This window comes from Trichosurus vulpecula, chromosome 3 (genome assembly GCF_011100635.1).
Source record: "Trichosurus vulpecula isolate mTriVul1 chromosome 3, mTriVul1.pri, whole genome shotgun sequence".
Lineage (NCBI taxonomy): Eukaryota > Metazoa > Chordata > Mammalia > Diprotodontia > Phalangeridae > Trichosurus > Trichosurus vulpecula.
The window spans coordinates 387,297,930-387,319,640 of NC_050575.1; the positions used below are offsets into that span (position 1 = coordinate 387,297,930).

General features: G+C 42.4%; 1 protein-coding gene across 1 annotated transcript in view; it reads left to right on the plus strand.

Moving 5' to 3' along the window:
- The window catches only part of JPH3 (junctophilin 3), a 187,262-nt gene that overhangs the window by 140,619 nt on the left and 24,932 nt on the right, over nucleotides 1–21,711 (plus strand). The window contains exon 3 of the mRNA XM_036751601.1: nucleotides 20,523–20,647. Within this exon, the coding sequence (XP_036607496.1) occupies nucleotides 20,523–20,647 (125 nt within the window). The remainder of the gene's footprint in view (nucleotides 1–20,522; nucleotides 20,648–21,711) is intronic.

The window sequence follows — 21,711 nt, forward strand, 5'->3', positions numbered from 1 at the left end:
TGTAGAAGGCACTTATTACATACAAAGCACCTACTCTAAGCAAAGCACCCTGCTGGTGCTTAGCACAGTGCCTGCCACATAGTAGGTGTTTAATATATGTTTGTTGACTTGAATGAGAGTTGAGAAGAACATAGTAGAGAGAGGATAAGGAGATTCAGAAAGAGGAAGGAGGAAAGAAAGAAGAAAGAGAAGGCTAAGGGGAGGAGAAAGGAGGAAGTAAATAGGGGAAACAGAGGTAGAGAGGGAATGGAGAATTTTTTTTGGAGGCAACTAGGGTTAAGTTATTTGCCCAGGGTACATAGCTAGTAAGTGTCTGAGGCTGGATTTGAACTCAGGTCCTCCTGACTCTAGCTAGGGTTGGTGCTCTATTACATCACCTAGCTGCCCATAGGAATGGAAAATTTAAAAGGAGAAGGGGAGAAAGGAAGAAGGAGATATTGGGAGATGGGAAATGCAAGAAGAGGAGAAAGAAAAGGAAAGAATAAAAAGGACAGAAGAAAGAGAAAGGTGAAGAGGAAGAGATAGAGAAAGAGGAGCCAGAGGAAGTAGGAGGGGTAAGAAAGAGAAGGGAAGAGAGATAAGAAAGGGCAGAAAAAAGGGAGAGAGAGGAAAGAAATGGGCAGAGTGCCCTCAGTGGCCACCCCAGATGTCACTCTGGGCACCCATAGTAGAGTGGCCCCAGTCCTGGACTTTTCTTAGGAATGGAAGCAGCTCCCTCTCCTTCCCCCTCTCTGGTAATCTGGTTCAGTTGTCCCTTCTTCCGGCTGTCCTCTCAGGTATCCTTTGGCTTCCAATCTATTCCTGGGGCAGGCAGCTTTCAAATTGAATTCAGCTGCTGCTTCTACCTTGTTTTTATACCAGAAGGAAGGATGAAGACTTTCTTCCACTGTGCTTGCTTGGAGCCTGCGGGTTGATCCTTTCTTGGATGGGGTGATTTAAGCTTTTCTGCCAGTTGTCTGCGACCATAGAAATAATTTTGGGTTTTTTGTTTGTTTTTTAGCACCAGGAGGTTAAGACCAGGTCCTTTTTTATTTTTTCTGTCTAGAAGTGCTTTGTTAGTGGTTAGTGAGAACTCAGACCCTGTTTCTACGATAATAACATTTACAGAGTCATTAAGGAATCAAGTTCCTTGCAGAAAGACCACAGAGGGAGGGGTAGTAATCCTCATTGCCTCAGAGATTGGACCTCTACCCTGAATAGGGCCAAAGTGAAGTCTGTGCCGCTGGGAATCTCTTCACCAGCCACAAAGGGCACCAGCTACAAAGCAGATTTTGAAATGGAGGCCCATCTCATACCCACTTAAAACTAGATCAAAAATCTAGCTTTTAGAGCTAGAACAGACCTAGGGATCCTTTAATCAGACCTCCATATTTGATTGATGAAGAAAACAAGCTTTGAAAAGGAAAACTGATCTGCCTAAGGCACCACACAGGAACAGAATATTAGATCTGGAAAGGATCTTAGAAAGCGTTCTGTTTTGTTTTTCTTTTTTTGGAGGGGGGAAGGCAGGGCAGTTGGAGTTAAGTGACTTGCCCAAGGTCACACAGCTAATAAGTGTGTCGTGTCTGAGGCCGGATTTGAACTCAGGTCCTACTGACTCCAGGGCTGGTGCTCTACTAACTGCACCTCCTAGCTGCCCCTAAAGCATTCTGTTTTACAGATAAGGAAACTGAGACCCAGAGAGTTTCATTAGCTTGCTTAAAGCCACACAGCTAACAAGTGGAAGAGTTGAGGTCACATAGCTAATAACTGGCAAAGCCCGGACAAGAAGACAGATCCAAAACCTGCCAGTCCTGTGTTTTTTCCAGTGCCGTATGCAGTGTGGGCATTTCTCTGTCCCATCCCCAGTAAATACCATTCCCTACAATAAGCCCTAGTACATTTACATTTACCATTAAGGAGTCATTCCTTAGGGTTAACTATTCCCCTTTTCCCTTGCTCCTTTTTTTTTTTTGCTGATGCAAATGCCCTGGGGCACAGGAATATAAGTTATAAATATTTTAGTATGAATTAGCCTTATTCTAGAATCATAAAATTTTGGACCTGACAGAGGCCAGAAGTGAAGAACCAGCTACTGCCTAATGTAAGGTTCATAAGCATCTAGATTTGGAGCTGGGAGGGGCCTTAGGAGACATTGAGTCCTAACCTCCTTATTTTACAGATGAAGGAGGTGAGACTAAGATGCAGAAAGTTAAGTTATTTAGTTACTAAGTACTTAAGTTACTAAGTAACTTGCCTGAGGTTATATGCCTATTAAGGATTTGAACTCGGGTCTTCCTGACTCCAAGCCTAGTGCTCTTTCCACTCCACTATCAGGTTGCCTCTGGTTTCAGTCTCAATTGCACCTAGGAGGCTGGTATGAATGATCCTAGTGGCTTAAGACCTCTTTGCCTTGCTTATATGATAGGTCCTGTACCAGCAGCTCCCACAATGTGCATTGGAGAAAGGCAGGGTGAGGGTGAAGCATACTTTTTCTGTTTATCTGAGGTCCTGCTACCTGCTCTGGACACAGATATGCGCCTCAGTTTCCCTCTTAGAGCTATTTCGTAACAAAAGAGATGGAGGTAGAGGAGCCAGAAGAAGTAGCAGGGGTAAGAAATAGAAGAGGAGAGAGACAGGAAACAAAAGCTTAATTCTAAAAGCTGAGAGGAAGCAGCTTCTGAATTTCTTGTTTGAATCACAGCATCTTGGCATTGCTAGGGACCTGCGGGGCCATCTAACACAATCATACCTACTATGTGACCTTTTCTGAGCTTCAGCTTCCTTGTCTATAAAATGAGGGAGTTGAAGAGGTCAGTCTCCAAAGTCTCTTTCCACTTCAAATCATTAATCCTCTAAAAATTTTCTTTACAACATTCCTAGGTGGTCATCCAGGCATTTCTTGTAGACCTCTGGTGAAAGGGAGCTCACTACATCCATGGCTACCCATTTCCCTTTTGATAGCTTTAATTGTAAGGAAGTTTTGTTCTTTGCTGTTGTTCAGTCTTTTCAGTTGTGCCTGACTCTCAGGATCCCATTCGGGGTTTTCTTGGTGAAGATACTGGAGTGGTTTGTCATTTCCTTCTCCAGCTCATTTTACAGATGAGTAAACTGAGGCAAACAGGGTGAAGTGACTTGCCCAGTGTCACACAGCTAGTAAGTGTCTGAGGTCAGATTTGAGCTTAGGAAGATGAGTCTTCCTGACGCCAGACCTGGCACCCTATCCATTGTGCCACCTAATGTCCCATTGTTCTTGACGTCTAGCTGATTTCTGCCTCTCTGTAACTTCTACTGATTATTCCTAGTTCTGCCCTCTGGGACCAAGAAGAATAAGTGAAATTCCTCATCCACGTGACAGCCTTTCAGATACCTGAAGATAGCATGAGGCACAAGACACCCACCTCAGTCTTCTCTTCATTCCAAAAAGCTGTTCAGATGCCTCCACACCACATTGCTGCTGACCTCTCATATGCTACTTTATCTCATATTTATCTGTATAGTTGTACACTCCCTAGTATAACTGAGCTGCTTGAGGATGGGGATTGTATCATCAATCCCAGCATCCCTGGCACCCGCCATAGTACCTTGTACATGGTAGATGCCTAATAAATATTTGTTAGAATGAATTGATTGCTTGCACTCTGACTTCCCTAGTTGAAAGTGTATTCTAAGGTTCTGTGATCCCAAGTGTGAGCTTATGGTGATGGCTTAAGATTGACATCTGCCAGTAACTACTTCCTAGGTCCCCAGAAAGTGCTCCCTGGGTATCATTCAATCAAGGAGGTCAGTGCAATGATCTGTGTTCCTACTATAGGCTGTAATTTGGCCCCCACCCATCCTCTACACTGCAGTTATGCCACCACTTCTCTGATATATAAAAATAGTATTTTCTCCTGGTTGCTTACAAGTAAATTTAGGTATTCTCATACTGCCTACTAAGAGCAACACTGATTAGCCCATAGGTATTGGTAGGTGTGGAGCCAAGGGGGAGAAAGTGCTTTATAATGAAATTCCTTTAAATAACTACCTAGGGAATAGAGTGGTGAGGAGAGGGAGGGAGGGAGAGAGGGAGGGGGAGGGGGGGGGAGAACATGAAGATACAAGATCCTGGTATGTGCCTGTATGACCTCAGTGATCTAATCATAGTATATGACAAACTCTTATGTTTTTTAATAGGGATATTCCTCATTTTCTGATGCAGACAGAACAGGACCGTACTTGTCATCTGAGGACTGACAAACCAGTCAATAAATAATTTAGCCTGCCACCGATGTGGGAAGAGTTGTTGTTGTGTAGTTGTGTTGTTGTTCTTCTTCTTCTTCCTTCTTCTTTCTTCTTCCTTCCTTCTTCCTCCTCCTCTTCCTCCTCCTCCTCTTTCTTCTCCTCTTCCTTCTCTGTATTAACTGTATTCATTTTACTAGCATGAATAGGTAATGATGCTGGTCAGTTAAAAGACAGTAATACTAGATAGTAGCACCATGGACAGAGGCAATCCTGCAGTCAAATTGTCATTCATTCTCATAGGCTTTAGATTCAGATGAAACCTTGGAGATTACTAATACAACATCTTCATTTTATATAGGAGAAGATTGAGATGTGAACTGATTGAAGTAGAGTTGGGATTTGAACTCAGGTTTCCCACATTCAAAATCCAGTGTTCTTTCCGCTATACCATCTAGTTTGTAGGTTCCTAAATGAACTTAATAGCTGGAACAACAATACTCTAGAGTAGTAGAATCATAGATCATTAGAACCAGAAGGAACCTTAGGAATCATGCAGTCCACCAACTCTCTCCATTTTACAAATGAGGTAACTCAAATTCAGAGAAGAGAATAACTTGCTCAGAAGTAATAAGTATGATGAACCATACACACACACACACACACATGCACACACGCACACACACACACACACGCACACGCGTGCACACACACACACACACACACACTTCATCCATCCCCTTTGTGAACAGTAGCACATAGAAAGCCCATCCAACTGGACTCACATGGGAATGAGCTTGGGATCCCATTTTCTGGGGCACCATGCTCAGCTGCCTGGGCAAGAGCTACCACATCCATTTACTTTGGTTATTGGGGCATCTGAGTTCTAAGCAGCTTAGAAGGGCCATTTGGACCATTGCCTAGCAATGGGTTGTGTTCATAACAGAGTTTGAGTCTCGGAGTTCTCTTTGGGCAAGTCATCACTATGGGAAAGACAAAGAAAATATAATGACATATTTGTGCAAGTAGATACTAACAAAGGCCCTAATACACTTAAAATATCCTTCTTCCATGTGATGCCATATGTCTTGCTATTTTCCTTCATGTGCTTGTCATTCCAGTCAAACTAAACTACTAGTTATCTCTACTCCTGTCATGCCTTCTCCAACCTCTGTGCATTCAGGAGAGCTTGGAATATACTTCTTAATTATCTTCAGGTGTCAAAATCCTTTTTATTCTTCAAGGCCTGCATCAGATGCCCCCTCCTCCATGAAATCTTCCCTAGTCCCCAGCTCACCCCCAGCCCTTAGCCGAAAATTTTCTGGTGATTTTGGTGGGTTTCAAGTTCAATATAGTTTAGCAATGTAATGTTCTACTCAGTCATTTTGGGACTTTGGCCTACTGGGTCATAAACACTGTAGTACATACTAGAGATATAAAGGGAAAATGTGAAAATAGACCATGTTGGGGGCGGAGCCAAGATGGCAGCTGGAAAAGCAGGGACCTGCATGAGGTCCCCCCTACCCCAGGTCCCTCCAAACACCTATAAAAATGGCTCTGAACAAATTCTAGAACTACAGAACCCATGAAATAGCAGAGGGAAGAAGGGCTCCAGCCCAGGACAGCCTGGATGGTCACAGGGTAAGGTCTATCGCACAGAACTGGGAGAGAAGCGGAGCAGAGCCCAGCATGAGCCGCACCTGGACCAACCAGACTGGGAGCTGGGTGGAACAGGCCCTAGCACCCTGAATCAGTGAGCTGTGGCAGTTACCAGACTTCACAACCCACAAACACCAAAGACAACAGAGAAGGTTAGTGGGAAAAGCTGCTGGGACAGAGTGAAAGGAGTTCGTGGTTTGGCCACCTCCCCAGTGGCTGCGGGGGTGGTACAGTTCTGAGGCTGCTTACAAAGCTACAGCTGCAGTTGCTTCTGGCCCCAGGCCCACCTGGTGGGAGGAATTAAGTAGTGGATCTGAGCAGGAGTGCAGAGCCAGCTTAGATCTGAGTCCCGTCCAGGTTAGCGGTTCTTGGGGGAGGAGTAGTGCTGGTGTGGCAGGGCTTGCTGTGTAGAAATAGCTCTGAAAACAACAGTGCAGCCCCTCAAGCTTGGGACAAAATACTCTCTACAAGCAGTCACACCCCGACAAAAAACTCAAGGGTCAAGTAGTTGACTGGGAACGTGGCCAGGCAGCGAAAATGGACTCAGATTCAGACTCAGACTTTGGAATCTTTCTTTGGTGACAAAGAAGACCAAAACATATAGCCAGAAGAAGTCAACAAAGTCAAAGAGCCTACATCAAAAGCCTCCAAGAAAAACATGAACTGGTCTCAGGCCATGGAAAAGCTCAAAAAGGATTTGGAAAAGCAAGTTAGAGAAGTAGAGGAAAAATCAGGAAGAGAAACAAGAGTGATGCAAGAAAACCATGAAAAACAAGTCAGTGACTTGCTAAAGGAGACCCAAAAAAATACTGAAGAAAATAACACCTTAAAAAATAGGCTAACTCAAATGTCAAAAGAGCTCCAAAAAGCCAATGAGGAGAAGAATGCCTTGAAAGGCAGAATTAGCCAAATGGAAAAGGAGGTCCAAAAGACCACTGAAGAAAATACTACCTTAAAAACTAGATTGGAGCAAGTGGAAGCTAGTGACTTTATGAGAAATCAAGTTATTATAAAACAAAACCAAAGGAATGAAAAAATGGAAGACATTGTGAAATATCTCATTGGAAAAGCCACCGATCTGGAAAATAGATCCAGGAGAGATAATTTAAAAATTGTTGAACTACCTGAAAGCCATGATCAAAAAAAGAGCCTAGATATCATCTTTCGAGAAATTATCAAGGAGAACTGCCCCGATATTCTAGAAGCAGAGGGTAAAATAGAAATTGAAATAATCTACCAATTGCCTCCTCAAAAAGATCCCAAAAAGAAAACTCCTGGAATTAGTGTTGCCAAATTCCAGAGTTCCCAGATCAAGGAGAAAATACTGCAAGCAGCCAGAAAGAAACAATTTGAGTATTGTGGAAACATAATCAGGATAACACAAGATCTAGCAGCTTCTACGTTAAGGGACTGAATGGCTTGGAATATGATATTCTGGAGATCAATAGAGCTAGGATTAAAACCAAGAATCATCTACCCAGAAAAACTGAGTATCATGCTCCAAGGCAAAATATGGATTTTCAATAAAATAGAGGACTTCCAAGCTTTCTCAGTAAGAAGAGCAGAGCTGAATAGAAAATTTGACTTTCAAACACAAGAATCAAGACAAGCATGAAAAGGTAAACAAGAAAGAGAAATCATAAGGGACTTACTAAAGTTGAACTGTTTTGTTTACATTCCTACATGGAAGGATGATGTATATAATTCATGAGACCTCAGTATTAGGGTAGCTGAAGGGAATACATGTATATATGTATATGTGTGTGTGCATGTGCATGTGTGTATATAGACAGAGGGCACAGGGCGGGTTGAATATGAAGGGATGATATCTAAAAAAATAAAATCAAATTAAGGGATGAGAGAAGAATATATTGAGAGAGGGAGAAAGGGACAGATAGAATGGGGTAAATTATCTTGCCTAAAAGTGGCAAGAAAAAGCAGTTCTGTAGGAAGGGAAGAGGGGGCAGGTGAAGGGGAATGAGTGAATCTTGCTCTCATTGGATCTGAGGAGGGAATAACATACAAACTCAATTGGGTATCTTACTCCAGAGGAAAGAAGGAGGAAGGAGATACAAAGGGGGTACGATAGAAGGGAGGGAAGATAGGGGGAGGAGATAATCAAAAACAACCACTTTTGAAAAGGGACAGGGTCAAGGGAGAAAATTGAATAAAAGGGGATAGGATAGGAAGGAGCAAAATATAGTTAGTCTTTCACAACATGAGTATTGTGGAAGGGTTATACATAATGATACACATGTGGCCTATGTTGAATTGCTTGCCTTCTTAGGGAGGGTGGGTGGGGAGGGAAGAGGGGAGAGAATTTGGAACTCAAAGTTTTAGAAACATGTTCAAAAAAAAGTTTTTGCATGCAACTAGGAAATAAGATGTACAGGCAATGGGGCATAGAAATTTATCTTACCCTACAAGAAAGTAAGGAAAAAGGGGATGGGAGGGAGTGGGGTGACAAAAGGGAGGGCTGACTGGGGAATGGGGCAACCAGAATATATGCCATCTTGGAGTGGGGGAGGGTAGAAATGGGGAGAAAATTTGTAATTCACACTCTGGTGAAAATCAATGCTGAAAACCAAAAATATTAAATAAATTAATTAAAAAAAGAAAAGGCCCACAAAAAAAAATAGACCATGCCCTTTTACATTCTTTTGGAGTGGAGGGTGAGGTCAGCTGAACAACACATGCACAAATAAGTAAACACAAAATATACAAAGTAAAGGCAAAATAATTTTGAGGTAAGTACTAAAAACTATGGGGATCAAGAAGGGCCTTGTGTACAATCTGTCACTTGAGCCGGGCCTTGAAGGAAGTTAGAGGTTCCAAGAGGTGGAGATGATAAGGGAGAATGTTCCAGCCATAAGGGGGCCAGCTGGCTGGCTCCATGCAAAGGCATGAAGGTAGGAGATGATAGAATGTCATAGTTAGGGATAGCAAATAGGTCAGTTTGGCCGGAATGTGTGAGGAGCAATAACATGGAATAATATTAGAGAAATGGGTTGGAGCCATACTGTAAAGTCTAACAAAGAAGTTGCTACTTCACCCTAAAGACGATAGGGAGTCACTAAGGCAGGAGAGTGTATATTAGGAAGGTAGAATTTATGATTTCAAAGAGAATCTCATATGTGCCTAAAAGGTCCGGAACCTCAGGATATAAGGAATTCTCTAGGCAGAAGGCAGGAGAACTAAAGCATGTATTTACACTCCACAATAACAAGCACACAAACCAGCGTCCCCATTTTGATATTTTCATCAAAAGCTTCCAGGCCCAATAAGTCCGCCTTACAAGGGTAACCAGGAGGCCACAGAGAAGCGAGATGGTATAAGGCAAAATCGTATACATGCTTCCCCTCTACGGTAAGAAGATTACCCACTAGCCTCTAGTCAGCTCTGCTACCAGCAGCTCAGCTTCGGCTGTAGGCGTCTCTGGCTCCAACTGGAAAAGGAAAGAGGAGGATCTTCAAGCTGTCCTCTTCTCTCTTATAGAGTTTTTGACATCGTCAAGCGCTGCCTGAACAACCAGGGCCGATTGGTTCTTGACTTGGCCCCTCCTGCTAGCGTAGACCACGTTAACACACCTCCCCTCAGCCAGCCCCACCACTCATCACACAGGAAGCTCTCCGATCCCTGGCATGGTCGCTGGGCCTCCTGCCCCGGAAGAGCAAGCCCCAGCGTCCAGGGAAGCTCAACGAGGCAAGCTGAGTCATTCAAAGAAAACAAAGTCCATTCTGGCTACAGAGTGACATAGGGTAGATTTTTAGGAATATTGATTTGACAGCTTTGTATCTAGTGGATAAGAGAGGAAAGAGATGGACTGGAGTCAGGGAGAGCAATTAGAAGGCTATTGCTATGTGTATATCAGAAGTAAAAAAGGACCTGAAAACTAGGATTATGTCTGTGTGAGTAGAGGTGAGACAGGTTAAGGAAGATGCTGGAGGTATGATCAACAAGATTTGGCAAGTGGTTGGAGAGTGGGAAGAATCAAATATGGCTCCAGGGCTGTGAACTAGAGAGATTGTGGTGCCCGTGACAGATATAGAGAAGAAGAGTGAGATCAGGGAAATTCTGTTTCAGACATGTTTGAGGTCTAGAGTATATCCAGATGCAGAGATCCAGCAGGCAGTTGGAAATATGGTGTGGTCGCTCAGGAGGAAGATGAGACCTGGCTATGTAAATTTGAGAATCAACTGTATAGAGATGATAATTAAACTCCCTTCCACCATGGGAGATGATAAATTCATCAAGAGAAGGAATATAGAAAAATTATAGAAGGTTGAGGACAGAGCACTGGAATACACCCATGCATTGTGGGGAGGACATAGATAATGATGCAGTAAAGGACATTGAGGTACAATCAGGCACATAGGAAGAGAACCATGGAAAGAAGTTATCTTGCAAATCCAGGGAGGAGTGGGTGATCAAATGTGTCAAATGCTCAGGAGGAGAACAGATTTTAAAAAAATATTGGATTTAGCAAACTAATGTAATCATAGGCTGTGTTAAGTGAGGTATAGTATCTAGGATGAAGCAGATTTTTTTTTGGATGAAGCAGATATTAATACTATTGTACCACTGTGTTGGTCAGACCATACCTGGATTACTGGGGTTAGTTCTGGGCACCATGTTTTAGGAAGAACAACTCTCAAGTATCCAGAGAAGGAAAACCAGGATGGTGAAGGATTTCAAGAATATGCCAAATGAAGAGCTATTGAAGGGACAGGAGGTATTTAGTTCTGAGAAGAGAAGACAGGGATGGAAAGATGGGGATGAGAACTATCTTCAGTCAATTGAAGACCTGCCACATGGAGGAGGGACTAAATTTGTTCCCTTCTCAGAGAACAGAACAGGGTCTAAGTAGCACAAATGCTGGTTCGACTTAAGGAAACCTCCTAACAATTCAAGCTATCCCAAAGTGGAATGGCCTACCTTAGGATAGGAAAATGTGAAAATAGACCATGGTCTTTTACATTCTTTTGGGGTGGATGGTGAGGGCAGGCTGAACGACACGTGCACAAATAAGTAAACACAAAACATACGAAGTAAATGCAAAATAATTTTGAGGTAAGTACTAACAACTATAGGGATCAAGAAGGGCCTCATGTACAATCTGTCGCTTGAGCTGGGCCTTGAAGGAACCTAGAGATTCTAAGAGATGGAGATGATGGGGTGGAAGTAGGTCTTTCTTGTTCTTTTGAGAGTTTTAAGCGAAGACTAGATGGTTGCTTGTTGGGTACGTTGTACATAGAATTGCTCAGGCACAGGTTGGTGCTGCTGAGGTCCCTTCCAACTCTGAGATTCTTGGATTCTCCTCTTCTTCTCCTCCCTTACAGGGATCTTTCCTTTGCTCCTATATAATTAACAGTATTTATCTAAGTGCTGACAGAACTTAACTTGACCAGGGTCACACAGTTAATAAATGCTTGAGCCTGGATTTGAACTCAAACTTTCCTAATTAGAGGCCTTGTGTTTTATATGCTGCATCACCTGGCTGCCTAATTACATTGTACTTATACATTAATTATTTAATTAGATAATAAGCTCCAAGAGGACAAAACCCATTTTTTTACCTCTGGGAAATAGCTTAGGGTCTGGTATACATAGTAGACCTTTAACAAATGTTTGTGGAACTGCAATTCCTAGAATGCCATCATTGATGTATTTTTTCCTTTTGTTTAAAGCTGGCAAGGCAGTTAAAATGTATGTGGGGCTTGGGCCAGATGGATTTACAAGTGCATCCTATCAGATGTTTAAAGAGTAATTAATACTTATGCTACAGAAATGATTCTCAAAGAAAGACACAGAAAATACCCTAGGAAATCTCCTTTATGAGGCAAATATCCTGACAACACAAAGGAGAAACAAAGCAGATAAAAGAACGCTAGACCATTCTCACTAATGACTACCAAAGCATAAATTTTAAATAAAATTCTTGTAAGGGAACTACAGAAATGTATCCAGAAGATAATTCACTATAACCAAGTTGGATTCATACCAAGGATGCCAGGATAGTTCAGCACTAGGAAAACAGTTAGCCTAATTAATTATAGAAACAAGAAAGAACAAATCCCACATGATTATTTTGATAGATGCAGAAAAAAAATCCTTTGACAACATTCAACACTCATGTACTTTAAAAAACTCTAAAAAGCATAAAGATAGTAAGGCCTTTTAATATAGTTAAAAGCATATATATAAAACCAAGAGCAAGAATGATTTGCAGTGGAAAAAAAACTAGGAACATTCCTAGCAAAAAATTTAAAAAGCAGGAATACTTTAACCCTAATTCATTTCTGACCCATTAACCTATGATTTGACATAGCTCTAGAAATGTTAGCTCTAGCAATAAGGCAAGCAAACTAAATCAAAAGTATAAGTATCAGCATCCTTATTTGCAAATGACATAATTGTGAGCTTAGCATACCTCAGAGAATGGGGGTGGGGGGAAACCTAATGGAGATGACTAACAGCTACATCGCAGTTGCAGGATTCAAAATAAATCCACAGAAATCGTCAGCATTTCTATACAGTACTAACAAAAATCAGGAAGAAATTATAGTAAGAGAAATTCCATTCCAAATGCTCTTAAGACATACATGGGTCCCCAGCGATTTATATTTTAATAGCTTAAAATTTTGGGGACACCCTGGGTAAATACGAATACAGAACATGCTTGAAAGAAATAAAGAGATGCTTAAATAATCAGTGAGATTGTCACTATTCATGATGCAGCCACGGCAAAATGAGTCATCAAGGCACAGTAGATAAAAGGTTGGACTTGGAGTGGAGAAGACTTGGGTTCAAGTGCTACCTCCATCACCTACTGGCTTAATGACATTTAACATCTCTGTGCTCTAGAAAACTCTCTGAGGTTGTAAGTTGCAGATGAGGTGCTGACCTGCATTAGTAGAGGGAATTTCCCTACCAGAGAATTCCCCATACCAGGGAATTCACAGGTTTAATCCCAATCTTGTTCCTGCTACTTAAATTAATTTACATATTTGGTGCCATACCAATCAAATTAATTATCCAGGTATCATTTTTTTTTAGAACTAGACAAAATAATTTAAAAATTCATTTGTTAGAGATAAAGGTCTATAAGCTTAAGAAAAACATGGAAGTGTGAATGAATCAGGACGTATCATTACCATGCTTCAAACTCTTAGAAAGCCATAGTCATGAAAATATCGCCTGCTAGTTAAAATGCAGAAAAGTGGATCAGTGGAACAGATTAGATAAATAAGAAACAAAAATGAAGAAAAAGAGAAGTACAAGGTGTAATAAACCCAAGAACATCAAATACTGGAAGAATTCCTCCCTCACCCACCAACCCCCCCACCCTCTTTTTTTTTTATAAGAACTGCTGGGAAAACTGGAAAGCAGTTTGGCAAAAATTAGAATTAGACCAATATCTTATACCACATACCACAATGGATACTTGATCTGAATATAAAAAGTGACACAGTAAAAAAAATACACACACACACACATGCATATATACATACATACATATATATATATATATATATATATATATATACACACACATATAAGAAGAGGATGAAATCAAATACCATTCACAATTATGTCTAGAAGGAAAAGTAACCAAACAGTGGAGAGAGAGAGGAAATGATAAAAAAATAAAAGATGATTATGGCTACATTTCAGCACTCCAGTCTATTTCCCATTCAGCTGTCAAACTGATCTTCCTAAAGTGCAGACCTGACCATGTTACCCCCACTATTCAATAAACTCCAGAGGTTCCCTATTGTTTCCAGGATCAAATATAAAATCTTATATTTGCATTTAAAACCCTTCATAGCCTAGCCCCTTCCTGCATTTTTAGTTTGTTTGGGTTTTTTTTTCACCTTACTGCTCTCCACATCCTTTGATGGTAACACCAGCCTCCATGCTATTCAACAAATAAGACACTCATCTCCCAACTCCGGGCATTTGCATTGGCTGTTCCTTGTACCAGCAGCTCCACCCTGCTTATCTCTACCTCCTGACTTTGCTGGCTTCTTTCACGTCTCAGCAAACGTATCACCCTTTGCAAGAAGCCTTTCTTATTCCTTCTTAATTTTACTGCCTCCTCTCTGAGACTATCCTTAATTTATTCCCTCTACATCTTATTTGTACATGGTTATTTGCATCTTGTCTACATGAGACTATGAGCTCCTTGAGGGTAGGGACTGTCTTTTGCCTTTCTTTGTATCTGTAGCACCAAGCACAGTGCGTATCACATAGTAGGTGCTTAATAAATGTTTATTGACTTGACTTGAAATAAAACTAAAAAGCTTTTGTATGAATAAAATCAGTGAAGACAGAATTAGAAAATAAAGGTGGAAATGGAATAAAGTATAAATGAAACTTTATATCTAATATATACAGGAAGCTGATACAAATATAAATATCTAGACCTATTCTCCAATAGACAAGTAGACAAAGGAAATAAAGAGGTTTGGGATTTTTTTAAGATTTCTGAACTATCTATCTGTCTGTGTGACCCTGGGCAAGTCACTTAACCACAACTGCTTCACCAAAAAAAAAAATTCTGAATTATAAAGGATCGTATGAAGTCATGCTCAAAATCACTAATAGAAAGAGAAAGGCAAATTAAAACAACTCTGGTGTTTCACACTCCCCCCTTCCCCTGTATGGAAATGGTTGGTACTTGAGAGCCTGTGAGAAGGCAGGTGCACATTGATCCCTGTTGGTGGAACACAGAAAGCTTCAAAGTTTCTCTCTCTCTCTCTCTCTCTCTCTCTCTCTCTCTCTCTCTCTCTCTCTCTCAGGTCCTCCTGCCTCCAGAACCAGTGCTCTATCCACAGTACCACTTAGCTGCCCCAGCTTCAAACTTTATTGATTTCATTTTCCATTATGATGGAAGAGGTATTTTTTTTAAAAAAGAATGACTAAACATTTCATACTTTTGAGGCAGCAAGGTGGCACAGTGGATAAAGAGCTAGAACTCAAGTCTGGAAGACCTGAGTTCAAATCCAGCTTCAGATGCTTGCTAGCTGTGTGACCTTGGGCAAGTCACTTAACCTCTTTTTGCTTCAGTTTTCTCAACTGAAAAATGGGGATAACAGCACCTACCTCCCAGGGTTGTTAAATGAGATAATATTGGTAAAGCACTCTGCAAACGATTAAATGCTATATAAATGCTAGTTATTATTAATAATAATTCTGTTACTGGATGTGTACCCTGGGGAAGTCAAAAACAGATGCATTACAGGCAAAATATTCACAGCCACACTCTTTGTGGTAACAAAGGACACAAAATGGGTGCCCAGCAATTGGAGAATGGCTTAAATGATGCAGTGGAATATAATTGGGCAGCAAGAAATGACAAATATGAGGAATTCAGAGAAATGTTGGAGGATCTTCCTGAAATGAGGCATGACAAGGCAGACTGAACCTGGAGAACGTCATGTACCATGACTATAACAATGTAAATGAAAGACTAGTGAAAAGGAAGCAGAATTTTGGGGAATGGAAAACTTAACAAAGGTCCTAGGAAAGAGTTAATGTAACACACCTGGTCCAGCATAGCAGAGAGGTGGGGGAATATGAGGACAGAATGGCACATATGCATTGTTGAACAAAGTTTCTGTATTGGATGAGTTTTTTGGTGCTTAATCGTTTTTCTTGATCACAAGGAAGATGGGGCAGAAAATGGGCTTGCTGGTACTTTCCTCTGTACCACCTAAGTCTTTAGTTTCACAGATGAGGAAACTCAGGTCCACAGAAGACCAAAGGAGTGACTTGCCCAAGGTCTCATGCCTATTCAGAGACAAGGTCAAGTGTAAAATCCACGACTTCTGACTCCACTGTTCTGATTCTCTTATCAAGTCTCATTCCTTTGAAACTTGGGAAGTAGGGGAGCAGAGTGGCAAGAAAGTCCTGGTGCTGGGCAGGGGAGGCAGAAGAGAGGTGAGAAGGAAAGAACAAGAACCGAAGCAAGGGAAAATGGCTTCCTTCCATTTGATCTTGATAATGAAGCTCTGTGCCCAAGATGGCACAAGGTAATATGGCTAGAACCATTTGGGGTCAAGAGAGCAGGGAAGATCACTTGCCTAGACTCCTTCTTTTTATGTAAAGTTCTAATATTTCCCCCAGTGGATCTCTGATCCAAAGAGAGTCTTCTATTTGGCATCTAAGCCCTTTCAACCTGGCACCTGCCTGCCTGCCTGCCCTTTCAGTCTTCTTTTACTTGACTCCCCTGCATGGTCTCTGCAATTCAGCCACACTGACTTACTTCTAATTCTTCAAACTCCATGCTCCTCTCATCTCTTATCTCCCCCCTCCAAGCCTTTGCATTGACTACCCCCATATCTGGGCTGCCCATCTCTACCTCATCTTAATTTATTTGGTTTCCTTCAAGACTTAGCTCAAATCCCACCTTTTGCAAGAAGCTTTTCCTGGTCTTCCCCTCTCCCTAAATGCATCCCCCACCCTAGCTACTAGAGCTTCACCCCTTTCAAATAACTTTTAATTTATTGTGTGTATAACATACACATATCCAGTTATCTCCACTTTAGTCTGTCTGTATCTTGTTTGTATGGGGTTGTTCTCCTGTTGTCTCTCCTATGAGTTTCTTGAGGGTAGGGACTGTTTTTGTCTTTCTTTGTATCCCCAGCACTTAGGGCACTGAGTAAGTGCTTAAAAAATGTTTGTTGACTGATAGACACATGGTTAGGCTTGATTCAGGTGGTTGATTTTATCTTAGTGAAGCCTCAGAAATAGCTATAGCACCCATAACATTGTGAGTAACCAAGGGTCAGAGAGCCTGGAAGCTGGGGCTCCCATGTCCCCCAAGTAGGGGCTGCTCCAAATGTGATGGCTCTGGCTCCAGGCTTGTTGGGCCAGAAGGCAGAGAGGGAGATCCTGCCCCAGGTTTTGGGAGCCATGCCCACAGCTACCCGAGGAATACAGGGAATAGCTCGATCTGGCCTGGCCAGGGCCCTCCTGGGAACCAGCCTTGCTGAGCATACTGTTGCTTGGCCAGCCCTCCCTCTCCCCATTCAGGCAACATTACAGGAAAGTCAGAAAAGCAGGACAACATGGGAGGGTGTTTTTGTTGGTATTCCCAGCAGGTTTCCCGATGAGAAATGGGAGTCGATGTGGGGAAGTGTCTGGATTTCTTTAATTCAATGGCAAAGAGGTAGAATTCTTCCAAGGAGCTGCAGAGGGAGCAGAACAGACATGTGTAAGGCAGGGTGTGCCAGGATTGGTACGTGAGTAGGGGGCTGGGTGCCAATAAGCCCATGTGAGCGTACATCCACAAACCCTTTACTGGGACTCATGTGCCCTTTGTTTTGGTGAGGGGTGGGGGCAAGCACATTGTAGAGCTGTCTAAGGGAAGATGGAAGTTCTATTTTTTTAAAAAGTGAGTTTCATGCTCCCATGTAAGACACTTCAATTCTAGATCCAGTTCATTGGGGAGCCTCCATAATTTGAACTAGATGGTTTTTGAATTCCTTTACAACTCTGATTGTCTGTCTTTTTTGGACCCTCCCAGTTGTAACATTCTGTATTCTATAGGGCCCTCCCAGCTCAGACATTCTGTGTTCCAAGAGCCCTCCCTACTCTGACATTCTATGTTCTAAGGGCCCTCCCTACTCTGACATTCTATGTTCTAAGGTTCCTCCCAGCTCTGACATTCTGTATCCTAAGGGCCCTCCCAGCCTTGACATTCTAAATCAGAGGAGAGAGAACTCTTAAGCAGGCTAGGATGGTCAGGCCTCTCCTGGATCGCTTCATGGAGAAGGTGGTGCTTATTTGAGTCAGCTAGGTAGTGCAGTGGATAGAGCACTAGACCCAGAGCAGTGAAGACCTGAGTTCAAATGTGACCTCATCCATTTTACTAGCTGTGTGACCCTGGGCAAGTCACTTAACTTCTGTCAAACTCAGTTTCCTTATCTGTAAAAATGGTGATCAGCCTGCCCCCCAGGGTTGTAGCTGGATTAAAATGATTTTGTATTTGTAAAGCCCTTTGCAAATCTTAAAGCATTCTATAAATACTGGCTATCATTCTTATTTTTCTTAAACACAGGCCTCAAACACTAGGTGGGACTAGAAAGGAAGAGAAGGAAGTATAGGGCACCCCGTGGGGGATGGGCATGGGGGTGCAGAGGACTTACATCAGCAGTGCTCCAGAAGTAGGAACATTCCTTGTGTGTTTGGGGGATGGTAACTAGACCAGACAGGCTGCCGCAAAGGTTTCACGCAGAGTTAGTATAGTGTAAGATAATATTGGAAAGTGTATCAGCTCCTTTTATTCACACCACAACCTTGGCATGTTGGTAATGATGGTGGTGGTGGTGGCTGTGGCATCATTTCATGCGCCTCCTTCACTATTAAGGGCCTCTAAAGAGATCTGTCCCACCCCTCCCATCGGGTCAGATGTGGTTCTTTGTTCCTTACATCTCTGAGGCTGTGCTCAACAAAAGCTGGATTTAGGGAGTGCTTTCCCCCTCCCCCGGCCCACTAGCCAGTCCTTTAAGGCTCGGGTCAGATACTGTCTTCTGTAGGAGGCCCTCCCCCAACCCCACCCCACCCCACCCCACTACTGCCTTCCCCTATGAAATTAACTTCCATTTACACAGTGTATGTGTGACAGTGTGTGGGTGTATGTGTATGTGTGTGTGTATGTGTGTGTATATATATATATATACACATATATATACTTATATATATTATAAATGTGATGTACAATCTATATAATAAACATCATATATGGTAAGTATATAATATATTATATAAGTGATATATAGAAATTATATAATACTGTATACCATATGTACTATATGGTACATATATTATATAGAAATTATGTGGTGTGTATATATAATACTATATCTCTCACATACTATATGGTATATATGCAATATATCTGGTATATGTGTGATATATCATATAGTATATATGACATGCTATGGTATATATAATATGGATTGTATATAGACTATACACATCTACATATAGCATACGCCACATATATGCTATATATATTATGCATATCAAGATAATGTATGTTATACCATAGTGTGTATATATAATATATACCATGATGTGTATGTATGTGTATATATAATATATACCATGATGTGTATGTATGTGTATATATAATATATATGCCATAGTGTGTGTATACACACACATATATATAGACACCAATGCACACACACACCATGAAAGATATACACATGTGTAGGGGTAGAGGGATGGATGGATGGATGAAAAGATAAATGATAGATACATAGATGAATGACGAATAGATGATAAAGATAGGATGGATAGATTGGATGGATGGATAGATGGATGGATGTATAGATAGATGGATAGATGGATAGATCAATGGATGGATGGGTAGATGGATGGGTGGGTGGATGGATGGATGGGTAGATGGATGGATGGGTGGGTGGATGAATGGATGGGTGGGTGGATGAATGGATAGATGGATGGATGTATAGATAGATGGATAGATCAATGGATGGATGTATAGATGGATGGATGGATGGATGGATGGATGGATAATATTTGTCTGGTTCTCAGCATGTTGTCTCCCCCCACTAGAATGTAAGGCCCTCTGGGGCAAGAACCATATTCACCCCTTTCTTTGCATCCCCAGCGCTTAGCACGGTGCCTGACACAGAGTAGGTGCTTACTGAATGCTTGTTGGCTGACTGACTGAGAAGCTGAGCTCAGGTCCCTTCTAGCTTGGAATCTGTGATTCGGGGGGCCCTTGGTTCTCGGTTCTTCTCGGGAGCATCCCTGGGGAGGAAGACAGCAGAGAGTCTGTCCTGACCTGCAGACTTTGTTCTCACTTCCAGCCTCTTCACAAGAGAGAGTCTGTCCCCTCTTGTTGGAGCATGTCACTCTCTGCCCCTTCCACGACAGGTGCCAGGGCCACCAGAAGCAGTTGCGTCTTCTATCTGGGCTCCACGGTCACATCCAGCCCATTCATGGACATGCTGAGGGGCAGAGAAGCATCATTGGATGTTTACTACCTGTGGGACCTCTAGCAAGCCCCTTACCCTCTATGCCTCACCTTCCTTCTCTGTGGGATGAAGGGTTGGACCAGAGGCCTCTCAGTCCCTTCCAGATTCTCCATCTATGATCTTTCTTTTTTTTGTAAAGCACTTTACAAATGCTAATGTATGAGATCTATGTTAGGTAGCTATGATGATTATTGGAGGGGGGTGCAATGTGGTGTAGTGGATAGAGTGCAGAGCTCATAATCAAGGACCTGGGTTCAGATTCTGCTCCTGACACTTATCAGCTGTGTGACCCTGGGCTAGTCACTTAAACTTTCTGAGCCTCAGTTTCTCATTCTGTAAAACAATGGGCTGGACTGAGTGACTCTGCTTTAACTCTATGATTCTGTTTTCTTTGTTCCCATTGGGCAGTGGGTGGATATTCCATGCTGGGAAAAAATTTCACAAGTCTGAAAGCTGTCCTGGAGTGGAACAGGCCACCTCCTGACTCAGGGGATCCCTCACTGGAGGCGGCTGAATGCCCATCGCTTCTCTGGTTATCTTACAGGGAATCCCTGCTCAGCCACAGGCTAGACTAGATGGTCCATGAGGTCCCTTCTTCTGCAGCTCTGGAATGTGTTTCACCCATCTCCCCTGTCTCTCTCACTTATGTAGGACCTCCCACTCCCGGGCCAAGGCGGAGGCAGCCCTCACTGCAGCTCAGAAAGCCCAAGAAGAAGCCCGGATGGCCAGGATCACTGCCAAAGACTTCTCGCCTTCCTTCCAGCACAGGGAAAATGGTGAGTCGGCTAGGATCTGGGGCAGGCATCGGGGCAGGAGGCCAGTGGGGCAGAAGGCCATCTGAGAAATGACCAAAGCATTGGACAGGTAGTGCACCCTCATCGTCACCCATGGCACCAGGTCCTATTAATTCCACCTTCTGTGGTCTGTTCTTAGACCTTCTCTCCCTCTCCTACCCCCAAAGGGTATGTCTAGGCACATGTGCATGTGTGTGTATTTGTGTGTGTTCATGCGTATGTTAGTGCATGTGCTTTTGTGTGTGAGTGCGTGTATACATGTGTGCAATGTATTGTGTGCTTGTGCACTGTGTGCATGTGTGTTAGTGAATTACTTTGGTATGCAAATGTGCTTGTATGTGTTTGTGTATAATATGTGTGTTTGTGTGTGTCTGTGCATGTGTACATGTGCAGTGTTTAGTGTGTGCATGTGTGTGCATGTTAGTGTGTGTGGTTTTGTATGTGAATGTGTGCACGTGTATGTGTATATGTGTACGAGTGTGTATGTGTATTGTGTGCATGTGCATGTGTGCACTGTGTATGCATGAGTGTGCGTATGTAGGAACCATGTGTGTTTGCATTATTGTATTGTGTGTGTGTGTTTGTGCACACATGGATATTTGTGTGTATTATGTGTACATGTGTACATATTTTTGTGTTTATGTATGCATGTGCAGTACTTGTATATGTATGTGAATGTAGGTGTTTATATGTATGCATGCATATATTGTGTGTGCGTATGTTTTATGTATGTGTGTGGGGGTGGGTGGGGGTGGTATGTATAAAGCTATACTTTATCATCATCACAGCTGGCCCCTCATTTCCTTGTACATTGCAAAAGACATTCCTTGCGAAAAACCAGACAGAACTGTGGGTCTGTCAGATTCCTTCTGTCAGCACCTTATGCTGCCATTTTTATTCCTAGGTTGGGAGCGAGCAACCCAGAAAAGTGTCTAGTGTTCGTCTCTCTGGATCATCATAGTTGCACTGCCCCCCCCACATCATGCGTGTTTGTATGTGCATGAACACACACATGTGTACACTTCTCTACATGCATGATCCAAGCC